The 20,880-nt window shown below is 36.6% G+C and overlaps 1 protein-coding gene across 1 annotated transcript in view; it reads right to left on the reverse strand.

Moving 5' to 3' along the window:
- Nucleotides 1-20,833, reverse strand: part of LOC137933233 (uncharacterized) — a 156,233-nt gene extending 135,400 nt beyond the window's left edge. Inside the window, exon 1 of the mRNA XM_068777095.1 lies at nt 17,821-20,833. Coding sequence (XP_068633196.1) covers nt 17,821-20,672 — 2,852 coding nt within the window. The 5' untranslated portion in view covers nt 20,673-20,833. The remainder of the gene's footprint in view (nt 1-17,820) is intronic.
- Nucleotides 20,834-20,880: the final 47 nt, after the last annotated feature.

Genomic DNA, 20,880 nt, shown 5'->3' on the forward strand with positions numbered 1-20,880 from the left:
AATAAATAGAAACTCGTATACATGATGTCCCCGAATTACATGACCTGAAGTTACTTTTTTCAGGCTGTAGGTACATACATGGTTGTTTATTTCGAATCTTTTCTTGCTCTAACGTAAAAGCCGATTCTTCAATAAAACGATATTTTTTTTAATTATCGAATATTTTTAGAAGTACATACAAGCAGATATCTATTTGCAAGCAACGGGTGTCTATCGACTGATATTTATGGATTTGTTAATTAAAATTGACTAGAAATGTGAATAATAAATTTCACTACTTTTTTTTACTTTATACATATGATTAATTATATACTATCGAAATAATATATTCTTATCATAATATATCATCTGTTATATATAAGGTACATTTCCTTCACGTAACATAACTACGGGACGGCCCTGTATGAAGCTTACGTGGTTGTACTGTATATAGTTTATGTAGTGGAGCAGGTGTTTAGGTCATTTGTCGATTACATAGATATAGGGCATCGAGGGAGCGGCGTCTCTTTACACTTCACTTGCTTCGCTCATCAGATTAGCTTTAGTGTTTAGTGAAGTCTAGAGTATAAAAAGACTGACCACTTTTTTAAAATTCCTATAAGAAAAATAAAATAAAAATTATATATCTAATTTTATAAGTGATACACGTTGTAAGGGTGTCAGGAAGTTGTTATATGAGAGCATCGGAAGACTGATCGTCGTAGCGATTTTTGGGGCAGGCCTATGAAATGATGATACTATCATCACCACTACCAAATGAAACACTACCAAACAAGGTAAATAGTAAAGGTAATAGTAATATCACATAGAATATGGACGTCGTTTTTTTACTAGACTTTCACTGTTGCCCAAGTGGCATTTGCAGATTCTGCAGTTTTTTATTTTATGGCCCCACTTTTGGACCTCTCGGTCCCCCTGCCATCTGGGGCAGAGGCAATTTGGGTAAAAACTTTTTTTCAGTTTTGTTTTTTTGCAATTCCTATTGCAAATTTTCCTTTCTTTCCTCACAAAATCTTTTTAGGTTATGCTAAGATAAGATAATTAAGATTTCATTCTTCGCATTCTTGATCTTCTACCAGACATCGCTTTACCTCATCTATACGCCTGATCACGACTTGTCTTTTTAACAATTTTTGTTTCTCCTTTTATATTAATATTTTTATTCAATATTTCGTACATTACCTGACCATTACTTTTAGTCTATACATTGTTTCTTTCAATGTAATGTATTATATATCCCGCATGTAGGCGGTGGTAGGACGCAGTTGGTACCTAGCCTAAGACGTCTTTTAACATAGTAATGGTCGAAGGCTCACGGAGCAGCCTGGACTCAAACCATTAGATACCAATACTACACTTCGTTGGTAGGCTCCATGGAGTTACAAGGTTCAAGGTCCCCAACGTGTCCAAGTGGACCTTGGGCAGTAAAAAGTTGGTATATTTTAAAATAACCACGAAGTCACACTATCTCAAACAACAGACTATCTAGATGGCGCTAGTATCGTCGCTAAACATAAGTGTGGATGTATTATTGAGTTCTTATTTAGAAAAAAAAAACTAATTACTAACGTTTATATGTATTTATATATGCCATCTTGTGAATGTAACAAGCAACATCTATTTCCTTTTTTTAATATCGTAATTTTGCATCTTTTATATAAAACAAATGTCTACGCTATGAGAACCCAATTTGAAAGAAATTAGTATTTAATCTGAATAAAGAGGATATCTCTGCTCTGTATATAAAGCCACAATGCTAGCTAAATCGTGTCAAGATGAGAAAAGAGTCCACAACAGAATTAGTCGAGTTATTTTGCGATCACTGTCTTTACGTAATAGAAGCATTCCCTAGCATCTCAAATAAATTTTAAAAATCGCAAATAATTCAGTCATGATTCGATTTTTAAATAAAATAACCCGACCCGCATACAACTTTTAAACAATTCAAATAAAAATTCAAGTATTACATGCCATTTGGATTCTTAAGCCAAACGCTTTTGGCATGGCCGTCGCTGCTAAATGCCAAGCCGTAATCATTGGCACAGAGGGAGAATAATGCCTTTAAAGTGGTTATCGCTTAACTTCTTTTTGGAACATAAATGCACATCAATATCGTCATAAATTTTTAGTTAAATAAACATGCCAAAACCAGACAATTTTTACCCTAAATTAAAAAAAGAATACAACGTTGAAGGGGGCATTTTTAGCCTTTTTAATAGAATAAGAACAAATGGAGACTCATTAGATATAAGATAAATATTCAACGGACAAAGCCATCCATTCGTAATTGAATTAAAAAAGTGTCTAGGGCGCCATAAATAGATGGTAACTTCGTTTCATAATAGAATTTCTTTAGGCCTAAGAATGTTCAAGTGCTTTTAATATATTTAATAGGTCACAAGAAACGATGTACTAAATGACTGACCACAAAAAATTAAATAAAGAACATGGCTACTACCTTGGAATTGAATGACGAAAAGGATCAAAACAGAACAGATAAGCCGTGAAAGATCCTTGTTCCTTTCATTGTGTTTGGTAAAAGACAAGGAAAACTTATCAATGTCTTGGAAGTGTGGTGCGCTGGGGAAGTGGATATCGTGGACTTAGCCCCACTATTTTCTATTATTTTGGGAATTCTGAATCAAACAAAGCCTATCGGCAATTCACTTTCATATTTTGAAATAGAGTTCTGTCTATAGTATAGTTCTGTCTTCTCTAAGAACATGTTTTTCACATAAGTCTTGTTATTAGATAGAGAGGAAATGAAATGATTAAAGTATTAGTTTAAAAAGTATAAGGCGTAGGGAAAGAAAGAAACGAACTAGGCCGGCACAGGTAAAGATTATGAAAAGAAACTGATAAAGACTAATATAAAATATAAACAAGTCATTTTGTCAAGTAAGATACTTTGTTGAAGGTTTGTGGTACATGACGATTTAGGTTTGTCGTATATCAAGTTGACTTTTGAATCTTGTTTTGCATTAAATACCTAAACCTACGTAGTATCAAATTATATTATAAAGGCATTTATCGAAACGAAGCCAAAGTTTCCCAACATATTATACTCAAGGTCGAAAAATATCAATAGAAAACTCAGATAGGTTTTTGCAAATCTCCATTCGTAATATAAATAAACAATTTACTCGACTCGACAGTAAAGTAAGAAATAGTGATAACTATTGTATCAAAAGAAAACAAAAACAAAGTGGTTAAGTCATGGGAACTCGCCATAGACAAAGACTGAGTCAGCTACTGAGGCATAAATAACGAATGAGGCCACGTCATCTCGGCCGATTATCGATTCTCCACTAATTCAGTCTATATACAATTGACGACAAGACGCCCACTTCCCACAAGACAATCCCATTAATGACCTATTACAGTAATCTAAACAATCTATAGTAAACATCGGAACTATGTAAGGTATAATTATTATAATACTTTCATGAGATTGACCGAGGAATAAGAATTATAGGTGAGTCTTATAACACACGGTGACGGTACGGATAACAAATACGACGATATTGCCTACTATAGAGTATCCTCAAGGTTCAGAGGACCGAAGGTTGGATTAGTTCAAACCCCTCATTAATATTAATCAGCTATTTAAACAAAGCAACTTTCTAGTATGACACTTTAATTTAACAAAATTTAGGTATTTAGAACGCGTTTCTATGACCAAATACTTGACGCAATATCTACACCGGACTCACAAAAGGTTTAGAAGACACATGCATCCTCTTCTTCTTCTTTTGCGTTCCTCCCTGATTACTGATTGTCATGAAAAACCAAATCAGTTTCTGCTATCACCTTTTTCCGGGTTGTTATATTTTGTGAAATCTTGAATAAACCGTGCACGCGAATTGTACCGACACTTCACCGAAGTTTGACAAAGGATAACAGGTCCAATATAATATCGAAAATTATTTATTAGAAAAAGTAAATTATTGTTTATAATAAGTCGTCAAAATATCACAAAGATTTTGTAAGTTATCATCTGTCTGTGTTTTTCTTTACCTTGCTTGCACTGTTGCTTTAGCGGCATTTGGACATTTTATGGATTCGAAAGGAGAAGGCATATAAAGTGCTCAGATTAAAACCTCTTTAAAGGTAGCCAAGCTCCATGGCTCTCTAGGGAACCTCGGGCCGATACGTACTATAGTTTCACCGGTTGACAAGGCTGCATGGATAATATTATTATCAATTCGGAAAGCGTTAGTGCCGGAACAGAATAAAGAACAATCAACAGTTGGTGACCCATGCGATAAGAAAAAAACATGTATAAAATTTCTTGCGTATATTTCGAAATGATTTTTGATTGCAAATAAGTAGGTCTACACTAAGAAACTACTTTAGAAAAGATAACGAAAATTCTGTATAAAAACAAATCAAAGTTCAATTTGATTTTTTTTATAATGAATTAATTAAACCTTAAAAAATTATTAAAAAGTATTAAGGACTTCAAAAATATTTTCTATCATATTTTGTACGAACGAATTGCTTATTACTCTATTGTATCATAAGTCGATGTTTCTAAAGTAGACACGCCCTCTAGGAGAGGCTTCTGAGGATTATTTGAGGGGGGGGGAGGCAATTAGGAAAAATACTTACGAATTTGAAGCTGAAGGCTATTTAAACGATTAATTATCGAAGTTATTTACAAGTGTATTTATGTAACAATTAATAAGGCTGTTAAAAAGCAAAAGTCATATATTAACAGCCAGTATTTTTTAATTTATTATTTATTAAATTATTATAATTATTTTTATATTTTATTTATTACATTAAAATCCATCAACTAGGAAAACGCACATACCTAACTTATGGTACAGCGATTTCGGTCCGTTCAAGATTTTTTTTTACTTACCTCGTTTTATATTCTCAAAATAATTTGTGTTTGTATTACAGAAAATTTTAAATTTCGATAACTGTTTCCTAGACATCTATTAACAGATTCCCACCATTTGTTAAATTCAGTTGATTCAGAGCTACTTCGGTCACCTAGCTCGGAAGGAACAAGAGAGTCTCGATAAGCTGTTATAAGAAAAAGGGAAAATGTAGAGGGAAAGAAAAAAAAGGATGATCACCAACCCGAAAGGCGGATCCTGTGCAGGTGATGACAGGTCTCACAATAACTGAAGCTCAGGCAAGCAGGTCATAGAGACCTGAGGAGCCAACTCGTCCAATTCTAGACCAAGGCTGTCCAAGAATGGGTATGAAGATAAGAAGAGAGCAAATTAAAAGAAGAAATAGAGAGGGATAATGTTCGTAAGTATCCTTAACGATAAGTGTGGTAGCTTTTGCAAGATATACTATCAACTTGACAGTTGCAATAATACCTTGAAAATAGCATGCTTTATTCACAGCCCATTTCGTTCTAGATAGTTCCTTAAACATTCGGTATCAAGGCGACCTATTTCCAGCCATATAATTCGCGGCGCTCAACTGAATTAGACGCGGCTCTTTTGCTACGTGGCCTTTTTAAATATTAAAACGGAAATGTACCGCCGGCTCGTTTTATATTTGTTTTCCGTTATTAAATAAATGATGGACGTGCGAAAAAATAGCTGTCGTTTACATCGCGTGTTCGCTGTTGTACAGTTCACTACTTTGTAACGAACAGAAAGAGCAATGTTTTTTAAAATATTATAACTACGATTTATGGCGCAACATTATTTTTAACGCTACTACATAATAAAGGTTATAAAATACAATTTATTTTTATCTAGAACATACACACTTCTTAATACCTAATATTTATATATATATATAATATATAATGGCCACGCCATAACTCGTAAGGTTCTTATGGAAAAAAATTGAGAGTTGGTGCAAATATGAGAACTAGTAAAACTTTGTGCATTTGACAGTTCGCTGTGAACTTCGCGCGTTTAATAGTGAACGCGGTGCAAAATTATGTAGTCGTTTAAAAGGTACATCGTTCAGTATTTATGTACAGATATACGTTACAGTATTTTTTATTTAGTATATTTACATATCATACATATTCAGGTATATATTATGTATAAATACTTCGTAATTAGAACAGTAGCGTAGACGATAAAAATTGCTTTTTAAACTATTTCGCATTTTTAATACGTTGTTAAGGGTGTATGTCATTTTTAAAGTAAACCGTTGCTCCGCTGACAAACCTCGTATTGAGTTTAGTTTGAAGGGTCATTACCAGGGGAGCCACTCCAGCCCTCTACTACCTGACTCTACGGAGGGTGACACACCAACCACTTAACTTCAACAGCTTTTGATTACCTGAATGCCTTTTTGAAGTCGCTGCATAAAATATACTCGATACAATATCAAAAGAGTTTTATAAATCGATAGATAAGTTTAATTAAAATTAATACGATCCGTAGACGATCAAATGAAACGCATAAGTGCGTAAGCAAAGTAGAACAAAACAGATCATAATGTGTAAAGTTACGTGTACATGCTGCGAATTTTTTAATCATATCAGTATTAACAAAATCATCAGTCTGTTTTTTTTGTCTCTTTTTTATGGTTCTCATTTTTGGGGACCTATCGTTTCCCCTTACCATGATTGAGGCAGGCACTTTACAGATTCGGGTAAATAACTTTTTTATATTAATTATTTTTACTCTACATTCTCCTTCCTTCACATTTTCTTTTGTACGAGGGCCAAACTGAAAGTTTTTAGAACTGGCAACTTAAAAGCATTATATTAAAAAAATAAGTTTAAATTTTGAAAATAGAACTCTTTACCAATAATATTGAGTATACATTTCATTCATTTGTCATTTGTTTTACGATTTGGCGGTAAATTGAAAATTGTCTGTGCACGTCAGAATGAATTTAAGCCGAGAAAATTTTCGTGCAATGATTTTTTATGACTTTCGATGTCATATAAGTCAACAAGAAAGTTATGATAGACTTCGATTGGCTTTTCACGATGAAGCCCCATCTCGTGCCACAGTTTACAACTGGTTTAATGAATTCAAACGTGGTCGAACTAATCTCACCGATGATTTGCGTGAGGGACGGCCTTCTACAGCGACGACTGAAGACAATATCAGTGTTGTGTGGCGTATGATAGAGACTGACAAAAGAGTGACCTATCAGCAGATTCGGACAAGTCTAGGCATAGGTATGAGTCAAGTGCACAAAATCCTCCATGAACATTTAGCGGTCAGGAAGCTTTGTGCCCGCTGGATACCGCATAATTTGACCGAGGCTCAAAAACTCCGCCGTGTTGATTGGTGCCGAGAAATGATCCAAAAATTTAACGGAGGTGACTCAAATGCTGTGTTCGACATACTAACGGGTGACGAAAGCTGGATTTACTGTTATGATCCGGAAACCAAAAGACAGTCTGCTCAGTGGGTGTTTCCTTCCGAAGAGTTGCCAACTAAAGTGAAGAGAGGTCGAAGTGTTGGAAAAAAGATGGTGGCCTCGTTCTTCGGAAAGACAGGTCATTACGCGACAGTTGTCTTAGAGGATCAGAAAACGGTTAATGCAGAGTGGTACACTAACAACTGTTTGCCACTTGTCTTGGAAAAAGTTCGAGAGAAACGACCTCGCAGCAGGATACTCCTTCATCACGACAATGCCTCGTCGCACACCGCCAGGCAAACGATCGACTATTTGGCGGCCTCAGACGTGGAATTACTGGGTCACCCGCCGTATAGCCCCGACCTCGCACCCTGCGATTTTTATTTATTCCCGAAAATAAAAGAAAAACTTCGAGGAAAACATTTTATGGACGCCGAAGAAGCAGTGGCTGCGTTTCAAAACGCCGTCGAAGAGACCCCTAAGGCCGAGTGGGCAAGGTGCTTTTCTCAATGGTTCCATCGAATGCAGCGATGTATTGATGTAAATGGACGCTATTTTGAAAAGTTATAATAAAACTAATAACTTGCTAGAATGCTTAGTTTTTGATTTTCTAAGAACTTTCAGTTTTAGGAACTATATCTGACTTGTATTACAGTTTAGGCTGTACTGTATAACGAAGTTAATTAAAATATAAAATATTATTAGAACAGATTACGTCCTTTTATCAAGTGAAGGCCACAAATCAGCAAGCTTAACGTTGGTCATCCACAAGGAGTCACAGACGATCTTGAGGTATTAAGATAAGGCCTGGATGCATGCTAACAACCGATTCTTTCGTAAATCAAGCATTCGCTAGATGGGGCTAGCGCAAGAGCAGTTATTGCGACGATCTTTGGGTAAGATATAGACTACTAAAATTCCACTTTAGTAGATATTAGTGCGTGGTTTTTAAACGGTTTTATTTAGTTCGACCCGTACGGAATTTATTTGGGTCAAAATTAGAAATTGAAATTTAAGCACCTTCCCGTTGTCAGATTGATCTGAAATTTGGTACACATAAAATTTAATTTAGTTGACAATACAATATAATAAAATCAATAACATTATAAATCTAAGATGGCCGCCGATACAAAATGGCGGATTACATATTTTTCCTTAACCCCCTCAATATGGGTATCAAATGAAAGGGCTACACTAGTAAAACATGATGATTATATCAAAATTTTAAATTTAAGATGGACGCCGTTCCAATATGGCGGACTAGGTACATATTTTTCCACAACCACCACAATAAGGGTATCAAAAAACCGTTTAACTTAAAAGTTTTTTAAATGTATTTTTTTTAATCAAACGATCTCAATAGCATAAACATCCTTTTTAAACCGTATATATGGGTAAACATAGGAGTAGTAATTGTTACTATAAACAAGTTGAACGGATCTGAAATTAGTCATTCAGTTCCGTCATTGGCTCTGGCGATCGTCCAGAGATTGTATATATCAAAGTACAAAGTTTTCGCGTAAGACATAAACTAGTAGTGACAAAATTTAATTTACGATTTCCTGTAATAACTGTGTTTTGTAGTCTTAAACTAAGCGTTAATATATCTCATCTATTTCAATAAACTGTACAGAAATGCTCGCGGATTTCTAAACCGATAGTTCTGTGATTGACGAAGCTGCAATAGCTCCTCTAGACTAATAAAGTCAATATCTAATAGAAACCTGGTGCCGTAAAAATTTATCCATCTAAAAATATTGACAAGTCGCTGAGAACGCATTGTAAAATCACGTCAAAATTGATTAATTCAAAGTGAACACATATTTTGTAGTCACGAACATATAGTAAATATAGAGTAGCTCTTATATATTAGCGATTCGTATCATAAAATCGCGTAATAGTTTAAAATTATATAACGTCGTATGAGCACATAATTTGTAACCACCTTATAGTTAGAACTTAATTCTTGAAGACAGTTAAATATTTGTAAGTCTTGTTCGTGGATATATATTGAGAAAAGTTGTTATTTGAACCAAGCGTTCAGATTTCAGAAGACGTTGTTATATTAGTGACGTCACGTATTTATATAAGAAATTGGTTTCTGCTAAAAGACCTTACTCTACTTCAGAGTAGTTCTGGATAAAGATATTTGGGAATTAATATTCTAATTTTAAGGAAAAACTATTTTTTTGGTAATACAATCATCAAAAAATATTACTCTACTAAATTTATTGTTACTTCTTCTCAATAGATGGCGCTAAACGAATTAACTTAAACGTTAATTTTAACTAATGATTATAAATTATTGTAATGATCTTATATAATTAACTTATTTTGAATTCATCACCCTTTTTAAAATCACCACTGAAACTATTTCACCGATAGATATATAACAAATTATACTGACCCTCTTAGATCAATTGGATAACATAAATAAAATACCGTCTCGAGACAGAGATCCCGAGGGAGTCTTTGAACATAGTTACAGTAAAAAGGTTAAGGGTAAACACCCTCGTCGTTTGGCCACTAAGCCAGTTAAACTGAATGCTAGTAGCCAAACGGTGACCAACATTCATCCGTTAAAAATCGAGTTGCCAAAGCTAATCTTCTTGTTATCGATATATGAAATATATTCGAGATTGAACTAGTAATCAACTTGGATATCTAAATCTTAAAACTGAAATGGTATTAATCAAACACGTAAGTAACGGCAGATAGGTAAAGAAAGTCTAAAGCAATTAAGACAACAATTAAGACGAAATATAGGATGCTTTTCTTCCATATGTTTCTACGACTTTAGAATAGGATCAAGAAGTTGGAGGATGAAGAGGTCAAGGGTCCGCATAGGATCGAAAGAATAAGGACCCAACCAGTAATGATGGTAATAATAAAACATTAATCATCCGTCACATAAAAAGCCTTTCTTTGTCACTCGATAATAAAATCTACCGCATCCGTACTCAGGTATATAATATATAGGTACGTATGCAGGAAGAAATATATTTTTCCTTTCTTCTCACATCAGAACATATTTGAAGACGTCATAGTTTTTTTTTAATTAAAACATGTCATTACAGGAGATGTTGTTTTGGTAAAATTTTCTATCAAATTAGGCTCTTCTAGCATTTTCCTCTTGATGCACACAAGTGGACATTCTACGTTTGTTTTTAAACCGTTACCTAAGGTAGGAACCAACTTAGATAAATTGAGAAATAGAAAAATTAAAACAGAAGAAGCAGAGATGTTTGTAGCGGGGAATCCCCACTTAACCCTTATCAACTTTTGTCCGCTATTTCGGCACCCGTATCGATCCTCGTCTGCCGCCCCACTGAAGACTGACCCAATAAACCGATGCATAAATAGCCTTAATCGAACAGTAGCTAAATTAAATCCATTGCCTAACTTTGTTGCGGCTCCGACTGTACAGAATCAATCTAATCCGTGGCCATACTGGCTGGATATTTCCATCAGTGGTTAATTCCGGTGACCTGACCCTCTTTCTATTCTGATTTTAGATTAGACCTTTATTTTTGATTCGCTTGATTTAGGAATTTATTACAGATGTAGATAATGCAATAGTCGAATTGACTAGAACAGCAATTTGCAACCTATCGTATACACATCTCTGACGGTACATAGTAAAAATATCGGTAACGGTGAAAATAGTAAGAAGTTATTAAAATTAATTAATATAAACATTATAATACATAATGTCTTAAATATGTAAGTTATAAATGAACAATAAATCACCAAGTATTATTATATTCCTGGAAAAAATATATGATGAAACAATACATCGCAAATCTTTGAAGACAGTTTTAGATATTTCCAAGTTAAGATTGGCAATAGATATAAGTAAATAATTGAATAAAAAGGAAAGAACAATAAGAACAAGGAAACAACAATGTCTAAAGTGTCGGTTTTAAAGAGAAAATTGATTTTTTTTTAAAGTTTATAATAATGATTCACATTAGTTGCAGTATAATCTGTACAGACATAATGGCATGATCAAATGTGTTATTACGCATAAAACTCAAGAACCAAATCCGTAATTTTTTTTCATATTTTCGTTGCAACACAGGGAAGATTCTTTTCGATAGAAAACGTGGAAAATTCTCGAGGAAAATTATAAAAGCGACACATTTTGCACACAAAATTTTTCTTTTTAAATTTCACTTTTACCAACTTTTGACAGTACGGATTCGGTAAGCATATTCATAAAATTATTCAACCCCGTAATCGATTCTTAATTTTCTTCTAGAAATTCAAGCCTTACCTTTTGGTTAACAAATCAAGTATTCTCTGTGTTGTGTGAGTTTTCAAAAAGCATTCTAGAATATAATGGCGGCACTGGTGACTTTTTAATGCCCGTTGCGGCCCCGGCGCGCCTGAGTCATCGTCGAGCGGACCTAAGTACTAGTAATTAGGTAAAGTGATGACGTAACACGCTAAAATCGCACGGAAAATTTTTCGGTTACACTGCAAAACGAAAATGGAACGTTTACCGACACCATTTTGTGTCAATGAAATGGACACAATAAATGTGATTTCTAAGATTTCAGCCTGATCAAGTATCTCTTTAGATCAAGGTTATACAAATAAGGGCCGCATTCGTAATTACTAACTATGAACCGGCACAGTCCATTGCGAATCTGGGTAAAAACATATCATGTACTTACACAACACGTAATACATGCATTAGCTGCATTAGATAGGTCTAAAGTTAGTGTTTAAAGCCTACAATGAGTTAAAATTAGTGATCGCTTGAGTATGCTTTGAGGCGAATGCCTGATAAACCCAACTTGATAGCAACAAGAATCAAATTGAGCTTTTCTGTAATAATATAATGTGCCCTGATCTAAGGAGAGTCAACAATATACTCAAACGAGATTTTTTGTAACAAATAAAATTGAATAGTAAAAAAAAATTTCCTTCTTTGTAATGAAAACTTGTAATTTATTCCTATACCCAAAATTACCCACGTGTAATCTTTCCCTACTCTTTAACTGTTCATATACGAGTGTAAATCACTGCATTTATATGATTAATTTTCATTATCTTGTTTATTGATGTACAATGAACAATTAAATAAACAAATCATTTATAAAAAATGTGACTCTAAACCGATAGGTAAAAGATCGCGTGTATTTATTACAAGTGATATACGCAAGTTGATTTTATCTAAGGAACTTTCGAGAAATTTTCTGAAATCTGTCTCAGGGTACGTATGACTCATCGTCCACGTTTCAGGCCATAGACGCCCACTGTAAGGTATGGGCCTCCCCCAACAATATATGGGTATTATGGTACGTAAAGAATATTGCTGCCCGTACTCTGGAAACTTCTTTGTGAGCTGTGTCAATCCTATATAATAGGAACAAAGTGTGAATTATATAAATTGTATCACCGGAATCGAACCCGCAACCTACAATCGCAAGTTACTGTCCTCTACCATTGGATTACCTGCTCGACTGACTTACGAATGTCTAGCTCGATTTAAACAGGTAGATATACCACATAATCACGTGGAAAGTGGACGTAAATAGTGGAAATTTACATCGATTTCATAAAAAAAGATAAATGAGGGTAGTAAACACTATCTATGATGCTGAAAAAAAATATAATCACGATCAGGATTACATTACTCTATAGTAAACCGAAACCATCCACCGGAGGCTTCCCGAAAATTAATATTCATTGAACGTTGATAGAAATGCAAAACCCAACCGACCTAAAAAGAAAAAAATGTTTTCATAGAAAATCGCGACGTAATTTATTACGTAAATATATTTTAAGACCATAAATTGTATTCGTGGACCGAATAATTAGTAACAAAGGCTTTTAATTCGAAGCTTAAGGTTTCTTATAAAAAGACAGAGAAAATTTTGATGAAATTAATAGTATGAAAAGTATTACAGTCGTCGTCTTCGTTTCAGCACATAGATACCCACTGCAAAACATAAGCTTTCCACAAACGTAATTCACACTTTCTACATTAATTATTTAGGATTTATAAATAACAAACAAGTTTCAACGAAACAAAAATGAGCAGCAGCGTCCTCTGCGTAACAAAATACCACACTGTGATCACCAACCCGCCTGCCATGCGTATTATGGTATATCCCCCATAGATACCTATGAGAAAGATCTATGCTATGCAGTGGGCGTCTATGAGCTCAAACTGACAAAGTTTTAAGTAAGAAAAGGACCAATATTTAGCCACTTCCGCACTTTGTTGCACGACTACCACTGCATGTGCGGAAGTGGCAAAATATTCGTCCTTTTCTTACTTAGGATGGACTTCCGCAAGGTAACGCCTGATTCTATTAAATATTTAAGATCAGCATGCCTAGCTGAACAGGCGCGTTTGTATGACAAAATTTTGATTCTATTTTCCATCAAATTGGTACCTTCTGACACTCTTCTTTTGAAGACTACATAGACGTACTACGTAATACATATAAAGATATTTATGATGTTACATAATGAATAATTATAGTGACTGTTGAAATTAGTACCATCACTGATACTAGGCTAGGTCTCTTTTATTTGTCTTCTTTTCAGTGGATAGAAGCCTGCTTCAAGGCATTGGCTTCACTTAAAGATCACCACAATGAGCGATATTGCGCTGCCCACTACTGGGGAACCTACTTGAGCCTTTTCTACCGACTTGTAGTGGCAACTCCACGACCATTCGATCCCAACAGTCAGCGGTTACACGAGCGATGTACCACACCCACTACCACTTTATAGGAGCAATTCTTCGAGCTACCTTTGTGATATTGGTTGATCTCCTCATTTTTTATTAGATCTCACAGCGAAACTCCCAGCATAGCTCTATCATATTTTTTTTAATCTCATTCCACCCCTATTTATGTGACAACAGGAATTTTATTTTTGTTATTAATTTTTTCACTCTCTTTTATTATTTACTTTCTCTTGTTCCATTCCTCACAGTACCCATCTTGTTACTCTTTCATTCCACAATTCGTTCTCTTTTTCTCTTCCACTCTAATTATCTTTCATCCATCCTCAATCAATGCAGTTAGGTCTATTTACAATTAGCAATATCACAGGTTTTTTTTATTGAATTTTTCTCTTATATATATGTATCACAGTTATAACATTATTATTATTTACATCTAGTTTGGTCTTTTACATTATAGGTTGTTTAAGTAGATACAACCTGACTTCCTATCATTGCTTTTAAATATTCCGTAAAAAGGCAGTTTTAAGGCATGTAAGTATAAATACATAGGTTATTGGACATACCATCTAAAGTATAGGATGAGATCATATTTAGTATTACAATCTTTTGTATTTAAAAATAATATAATAAATATGTATAGATTGATTTATGCAATGTAAAATAATTAATGATATATAATATAATATACCACTATCATGTTAAATGTAGTTTCGCATAAATAAATAAAATGAAATCGCCAGTTTAAATGTAGTCTTTCATAGAAATGTATTTTAACGCGTTTACTATTTCTTCCTGTTAGTAAAAAGATTTAATATACTGGAGTGTCTTATACTTGTCTGTATCGATCGTATATAAATGTTTATCGATTCTATTTCTTCACTGATTTCATCTTGTTAGGTTTGTACATTACAGTTTCCTTTATAAATGTTCTAACGAAGGCTTCCTGTCTAACGTCTTAAGTTTGTTTTTAATCCATTAATTAATTTTATACAATTTTTTCCAGAAGAATTATGTTGTTTAAAGTATTATATTCATTTGTTCCAAGACACACAACACAACAAGCCGTAAAGCATTTTTACCAATTTGTTTTCATACTTAATAACATATTTGTGCTTCATCTCGTTAGGTTTGTACATTACAGTTTCCTTTATAAATGTTCTAACGAAGGCTTCCTGTCTAACGTCTTAAGTTTGTTTTTAATCAATTAATTAATTTCATACGACAATTTTTTCCAGAAGAATTATGTTGCATGAAGTATTATATTCATTTGTTCCTGGACACAAAACACAACAGGCCGTAAAGCATTTTTACCAATTTGTTTTCATACTTAATAATATATTTGTTTTAATTTTATGAATGAATGCTTTCATACAGCCAAAAACCGAGCTACATGGCGACACATAAGGAGAGCACCGGGCGCCCCAGAATCGACTGGGCCATTACCACCACATTTCTAACAAGATTGCACAGGTGAGAAAAATCGAGAAGAACTTCTAGAGCTAATCCTTCACTTTAAGCTAACGACGAAGCTAGCTTTTTCATTTAAGCGAAACTATATACAATTTCCGTTATAAAAGTTTTTTACACGATTATCTTATTAATCAACAGAAATATATAGATTAGGTAAGTATATATTGACATAATTGACTACGATTCATTTAAATATCGTAATTCATGTCTGTCGATCAACTGTCTGTCGTCCAAGTGTCAGTCGGTATCGTGGTCATTGCTTTATATTAACATGGATATAAGCCACGGTAATAACAGTGACAACGCTTTCAAACAGAAGCACATTAATTCTTCGATTATTGTTCTTATGTAGAGTAAAAACTGTAGAATTGCAAGGAAACCACAGAGTAAATTAAAACATCTGTCCCTAGCTGTCAAACGAGCCAATAACTTTTGACAGATCGAAGTCTGTTGAGGCCGAGAGATAATAATTTTTTTTAATTCATTATTTATATCCCAGGCATAGGAATATAAACTGCGTCAAAAAAAAAATAATTAAGTGTATATAATTACCATAGGCACGAGAATATAACAATAAATATTTTAATATTATTCCCCATTGAACCTGGAATGTTCTAATGAATAATTTATTATTTTTTGAATTATTAACCGACCGTACGTAACGTGGGTACAGATATTAAATTATATATGAACCTAAAGAACTTTAGAAATTGTCGTGTATAATAGAAATAATATTTTCGGTAGGGTTGAAGGATTTTGTGGTCGAAAATTGCGAATCCCGGGGATAATGGAAAAAGGTTCCTCGGGAAACATTACAAACGGCCTTCGGAAACGAACATAGGAAAGTTGTGATAAATCTTTTCTTTTTCAAATACATTTCTGAAATACTCTATGGATATACAGGTGTTTGGATATAGGTGTGAAAGCTTTATTGGAGTCACCTATGTCCAATAACCATATATAATGAGATCACTAATGTTATATTTTATATTAACTTATTGTACTAGTTTACTTTCGGAATGCAACAACATATAGAAACATATTTAGTATTCGAATTTCAAAAAGATAATTTTTCAATATTATCATTACGTTATTTATTATATCTGAAGCTTATTATTTTAACCAATCCTGTATATAAGAATAATATTTAACATAGTCTGTTCTAAAACCACTTAACTTAGTCTGAAAACTGAAGGGTTATCAATAATTCTATATCGGTTATGTAATGTGAACTTTTCCAGCGATGACGTGTGATAAAAAGAATAAATTATTCTGAAATTACGAAGTAATACTTTTAAAAATTTTACACCGTGTAAAAATACGTAATAGCGTAAATAATATATATTATTTAAATATGAATTGTTATCAAAGGCATAAACATAAAACGCATAATTGTGGAACGATTTATTATTAAATAGGAATTTATAATGTAACCATAGTTTCCTTGCAGCATACGTCAAATGGAATACAGATAACATATTTTATATATTTTTTTTTATTTCATTTTACGCATTGAAAATGGTGTACATTTTTTTTTCAACGTTTCATTTCACTTGTTAAATAGTTAGTAAGTCAAGTGAATTTATCGTGTAACGAAACGTTGGTGCAATTATATATACAGCGCTAATCGCACCGCGATAAGAAAACTTTTGCAAGCACTTCAGTTTTAGCTTCATTATGGTAGATGACTAACAGATACGGTAATTGTTTTAGAAAGAAATTATTTTCAAGCGCTTTAATAGTTTCGTTTAATAACGGGTTGCGTTAAAAATTGTTGCAGTCGCTACGAAACTGTTAAAAATGTTTTTACTTTAGTTTGTAAAATATACCATTATTATATAGGCTTTAAAAATCAGTGTCGATGGTAAAGTCGGCGTCAAGAAAAATAGTATAACATTGACAATTAGAATTAAAACGCTAATAAATTTGAATAATCTCTGATATATGTAGTATATTTAGTACCCACAGTTGACCATGTAAGTTTTTAGTCACATAAATGTGGACAACAAGTTCGAAATAGAATTTTTTTCTTACATGAAATTGTCCTTAGTAAACTGGTCAAGTGTTCGAAAGTTACATTTTTTTGTTGAAAATTTCCTTATCAAACCGGTGAAATTTTTCGAAAATTAATTTTTGTTACATAAAAATTTCTTAAAGGTACTGAACAAATTTTTGAAAGTTAAAATTTTTCTCATATGAAAATTTTCATAGTCAACTTGTAAAATTTTCATAAGTTCGTACAAACGTAGCAGTTATTTTCATAGCAAAGAAATGACGAATGATATAACGAAAATACGCGGTGCGACAATAAAAGAGTGGAAAAAAAATTCACTTACTTGCCAAACAGAGGGTGCCATAAATGAAAGGAGGATGGGTCGTGTGGGTGCGGTGGCATGTGCAGCGGAGGCTCGCCGAGAGGTGTGGTGCTGCCGACCTCCGGCTCCTCACGTCGACGACCTAGCGCGGCTGTCGTGGTGGACGACCTCCGAGCTGAAGGCACTCCCGACGCCGCCGCCGCCGTCGGCTCCAGAAGGTTCTGGAGCGACTTGACGCTGATACGTGGCCGCGGCGACTCCTGCGAGCTGGCCGCGCTCCTTTGGTGACTCTGCGACTCGGATTGCTTCACCGAGTGCAGGTAATTGTTATTCGGGTAAAACGGAGATGACGGACTCTTTTGCTGCCCGGTCCTCGGCGATCTCTGACTCCCCACCATCCCGGGGTTGAAGTACGGTATTTGTAAGCCCGGTAAAGGCAAATTGGGCCGAATGTTGGGAGCCATGCCCGGATACATGCCCTGCAGGAACGGATTGTGCGCCATGGAGCGTTGGTTGTTGTAATTGTGAGCGATCGGACTGGTCCTCGCCGACGAATGCGTTTTACTCTGATGGCTTTTAGTGGAGTGTACATACGGATTTTGAACGTCGCTGGTTTTAGACAGTTCTTTCATTTGAGCTTCCAAGGAAGGCTTCGATCTATGTGGGACAGCAGAATTCGCTTGGTTCATCGCTTCCTGCCACATTGCGAATTGCAGTCGGTTATCGTAGTCCATTGTAGGCATCATGGGGAAACCCGCCGGCCCCATAAAGCGGGCTGACGGGTTGAACATTTGCGAGAGGTCGTTGTAGTTCGGTCCCGAATATCCCGAGGAGTTCAAAGCTTTCAGGAAATCCATATTTTGCGAGCAAGCTGCCATAGCCTCCAGCTGGCTGAGGTAAGGCAGCCACAACATTTGATTTAGGGCAGCGGACGTCGCGGCGTCTATATCGCCGGCCAGGGCGTCCATCGACGGTATCGGCTTGGGTTGATTCGTCTGATCGGGTTGCGGCGTATTGGACTTGTCTGCACTGGAACTGTTGACAGTCGCCGAACTCTTTACTGGAGGCTGCATAGTCTCTTTCGGGTTAGAATGTGCCATCTGCGCTTCGTTGTTTTCGAGGATTCTCTCTAATTGCGACAACGAAACAACAAGGATATCCGGGTCTTGTAGAACAGCGGGAAAAGCGAACGCTTCGGGTAGTCTCAGCTCCGGTCTCTGCATTAACAGAGTTGGTATTTCTCTGCCGGGAGCGGCAATGATGTTGTGTATTTTATCCTTGGGAACTAATAAAGGATCGGGCATGTTGAACTCGGAGCACGTCTTAAGGAAGTACAGTTGTTTCGACGGGGCCGACTCCTCGCTGGCCCTTTGAGCGATCCTTTCCAGCTTTTTAATTTTGGAATCGGCCGCCGGATCTTCGCTGCACTTATTAAACACTTTAGTAATTTTCGCCAAGTCTTCCATTGATTCTCTTTTCGATTTCTTTTCCTGCGGTTCACCGAATTCTTTGTTTAATTTCCGCATTTCGTCTGAGCAACTGGAGACGGTGGGGCTGGCTGATTTCCTGTGCTTGCCCAGATTGAGAGGTTCGGACTGTTGCTTTGTTATCGTCACTTCCGATGTATACATTTTAGGTGACGGCGAGGAGAGAAGTGTTTCCAAGAATAAAGTCTGTTTACTCTTGGTGAGTGGCATCGTGAATATTTCCGGGGAGGATGGCACGGCGGGTATGCCGCTCGGCTGCGGCGATTGCATTGCATCGGACTCCCGCGACGGCGGTCGCGGTATGTCCGTCCGTCTCGGCGACGCATGCGGAGTGGGCAGCCGCCGATGCACGCTCAGATCTTTGGGCTGCTCGTCGCTTTTGTCCGACGCGCTGTCCTCTATGGAGTTGGTCGTAATGGTGTCACTCGCGACCTCTATCGGACTCAACTTTTTATCGACACTCTTTATACTCAGGTCTGTTGGCATTATTTCCTCGTTGCTCGATAAATCCTCAAGGTCTTTGCTGCCGTCGCTGCCGTGGTCCGCCGCCGTCTCCTCGTTGCTCATCTGTTCGTCCATAACGATAACTTTTTCGTCCAACTGCTCAACGATATCTGTATCGGCGTCGTCACAGGGCAGGTCGCCGGGGTCGTTTAGCTCTCCGTGCTCAGAATAGGAAGGTTCTGTCATATCCGTTTGCTGTTCCTCGAAAGTCTTTTCGAAAGTCTCATTGGGGTCAGGTACTGATTCGGTATACATCGCGTCGCTCGACACGACGTCATTATCTAGCCTCTTCTCGGCGCAATCTTCGAATTCTATGTGGTTTACCTCATTTGCTTGTTGCAACTCCGCTTCAGAACGAAGCGTTTCTAGCGAACATTCAGCTGATTCCTCGTGGTTGTAATCCTCATTGGTGATAAAAGTCTGCTCTATCGCTTGCTGGTGTTCAGGGGGCGGCATGTGGTCACCGATGTGGTGCAGGTGCAGCAGGCCCTGCGCCGCGGTGATGCTGTTCCGGCCCGGCGATTCTAGCGACTGCTCGAGCCTATCGATGATGTCAGAGACCGGTGCTTCGCTGAGCAAAATATCCTCCTCTTCGTCGGCATAGTCCCCGGAGGCGTGCACCAGATGTGCTAATTTGTCGAGCGCTTGTCCGAGAATTTGGTTGTCCTCGCAGCCTTTCTCAACGAGCGACTCGAGCAGTGCCTCGTCGTGGGGTCCACCCAGCTCGGGCAAGTAATGCGCCTCGCTTATGGTTTCAAAGAGATCCTTGTGCGCGACGATGTCGCTCGGGAAAGCATCCTCGGTGCGCTCGCCCGTCGCCGCCGCCTTGCCCTCGTAAAACATCTCCTCCGGGGGCTTCGCTTCGCCGAGCTCGAATGACATGACTTCGCGGGCGACCTCCTCGGCAGGCAGGAAACCGTCGAGCTCGAGGAGGCGCTCCTCGCGTTGCTGGTTGAACTCCAGTTCGGCGACCGCGAGTAGGTTGTCGAGCGGCGTGGGCGGCGGCGGCGGCGCGCGCGCCACCGCGATCGTGTGCGATGGGATATGCGACTCCAGGTCGGGAGGCAAGGGCCAGGCGGGCTGGCCCGGC

Source organism: Battus philenor, unplaced genomic scaffold (genome assembly GCF_028537555.1).
Source record: "Battus philenor isolate CCGP_79_NKW_IND1 unplaced genomic scaffold, ilBatPhil1.0.hap1 SCAF_13, whole genome shotgun sequence".
Taxonomy (NCBI): Eukaryota; Metazoa; Arthropoda; class Insecta; order Lepidoptera; family Papilionidae; genus Battus; species Battus philenor.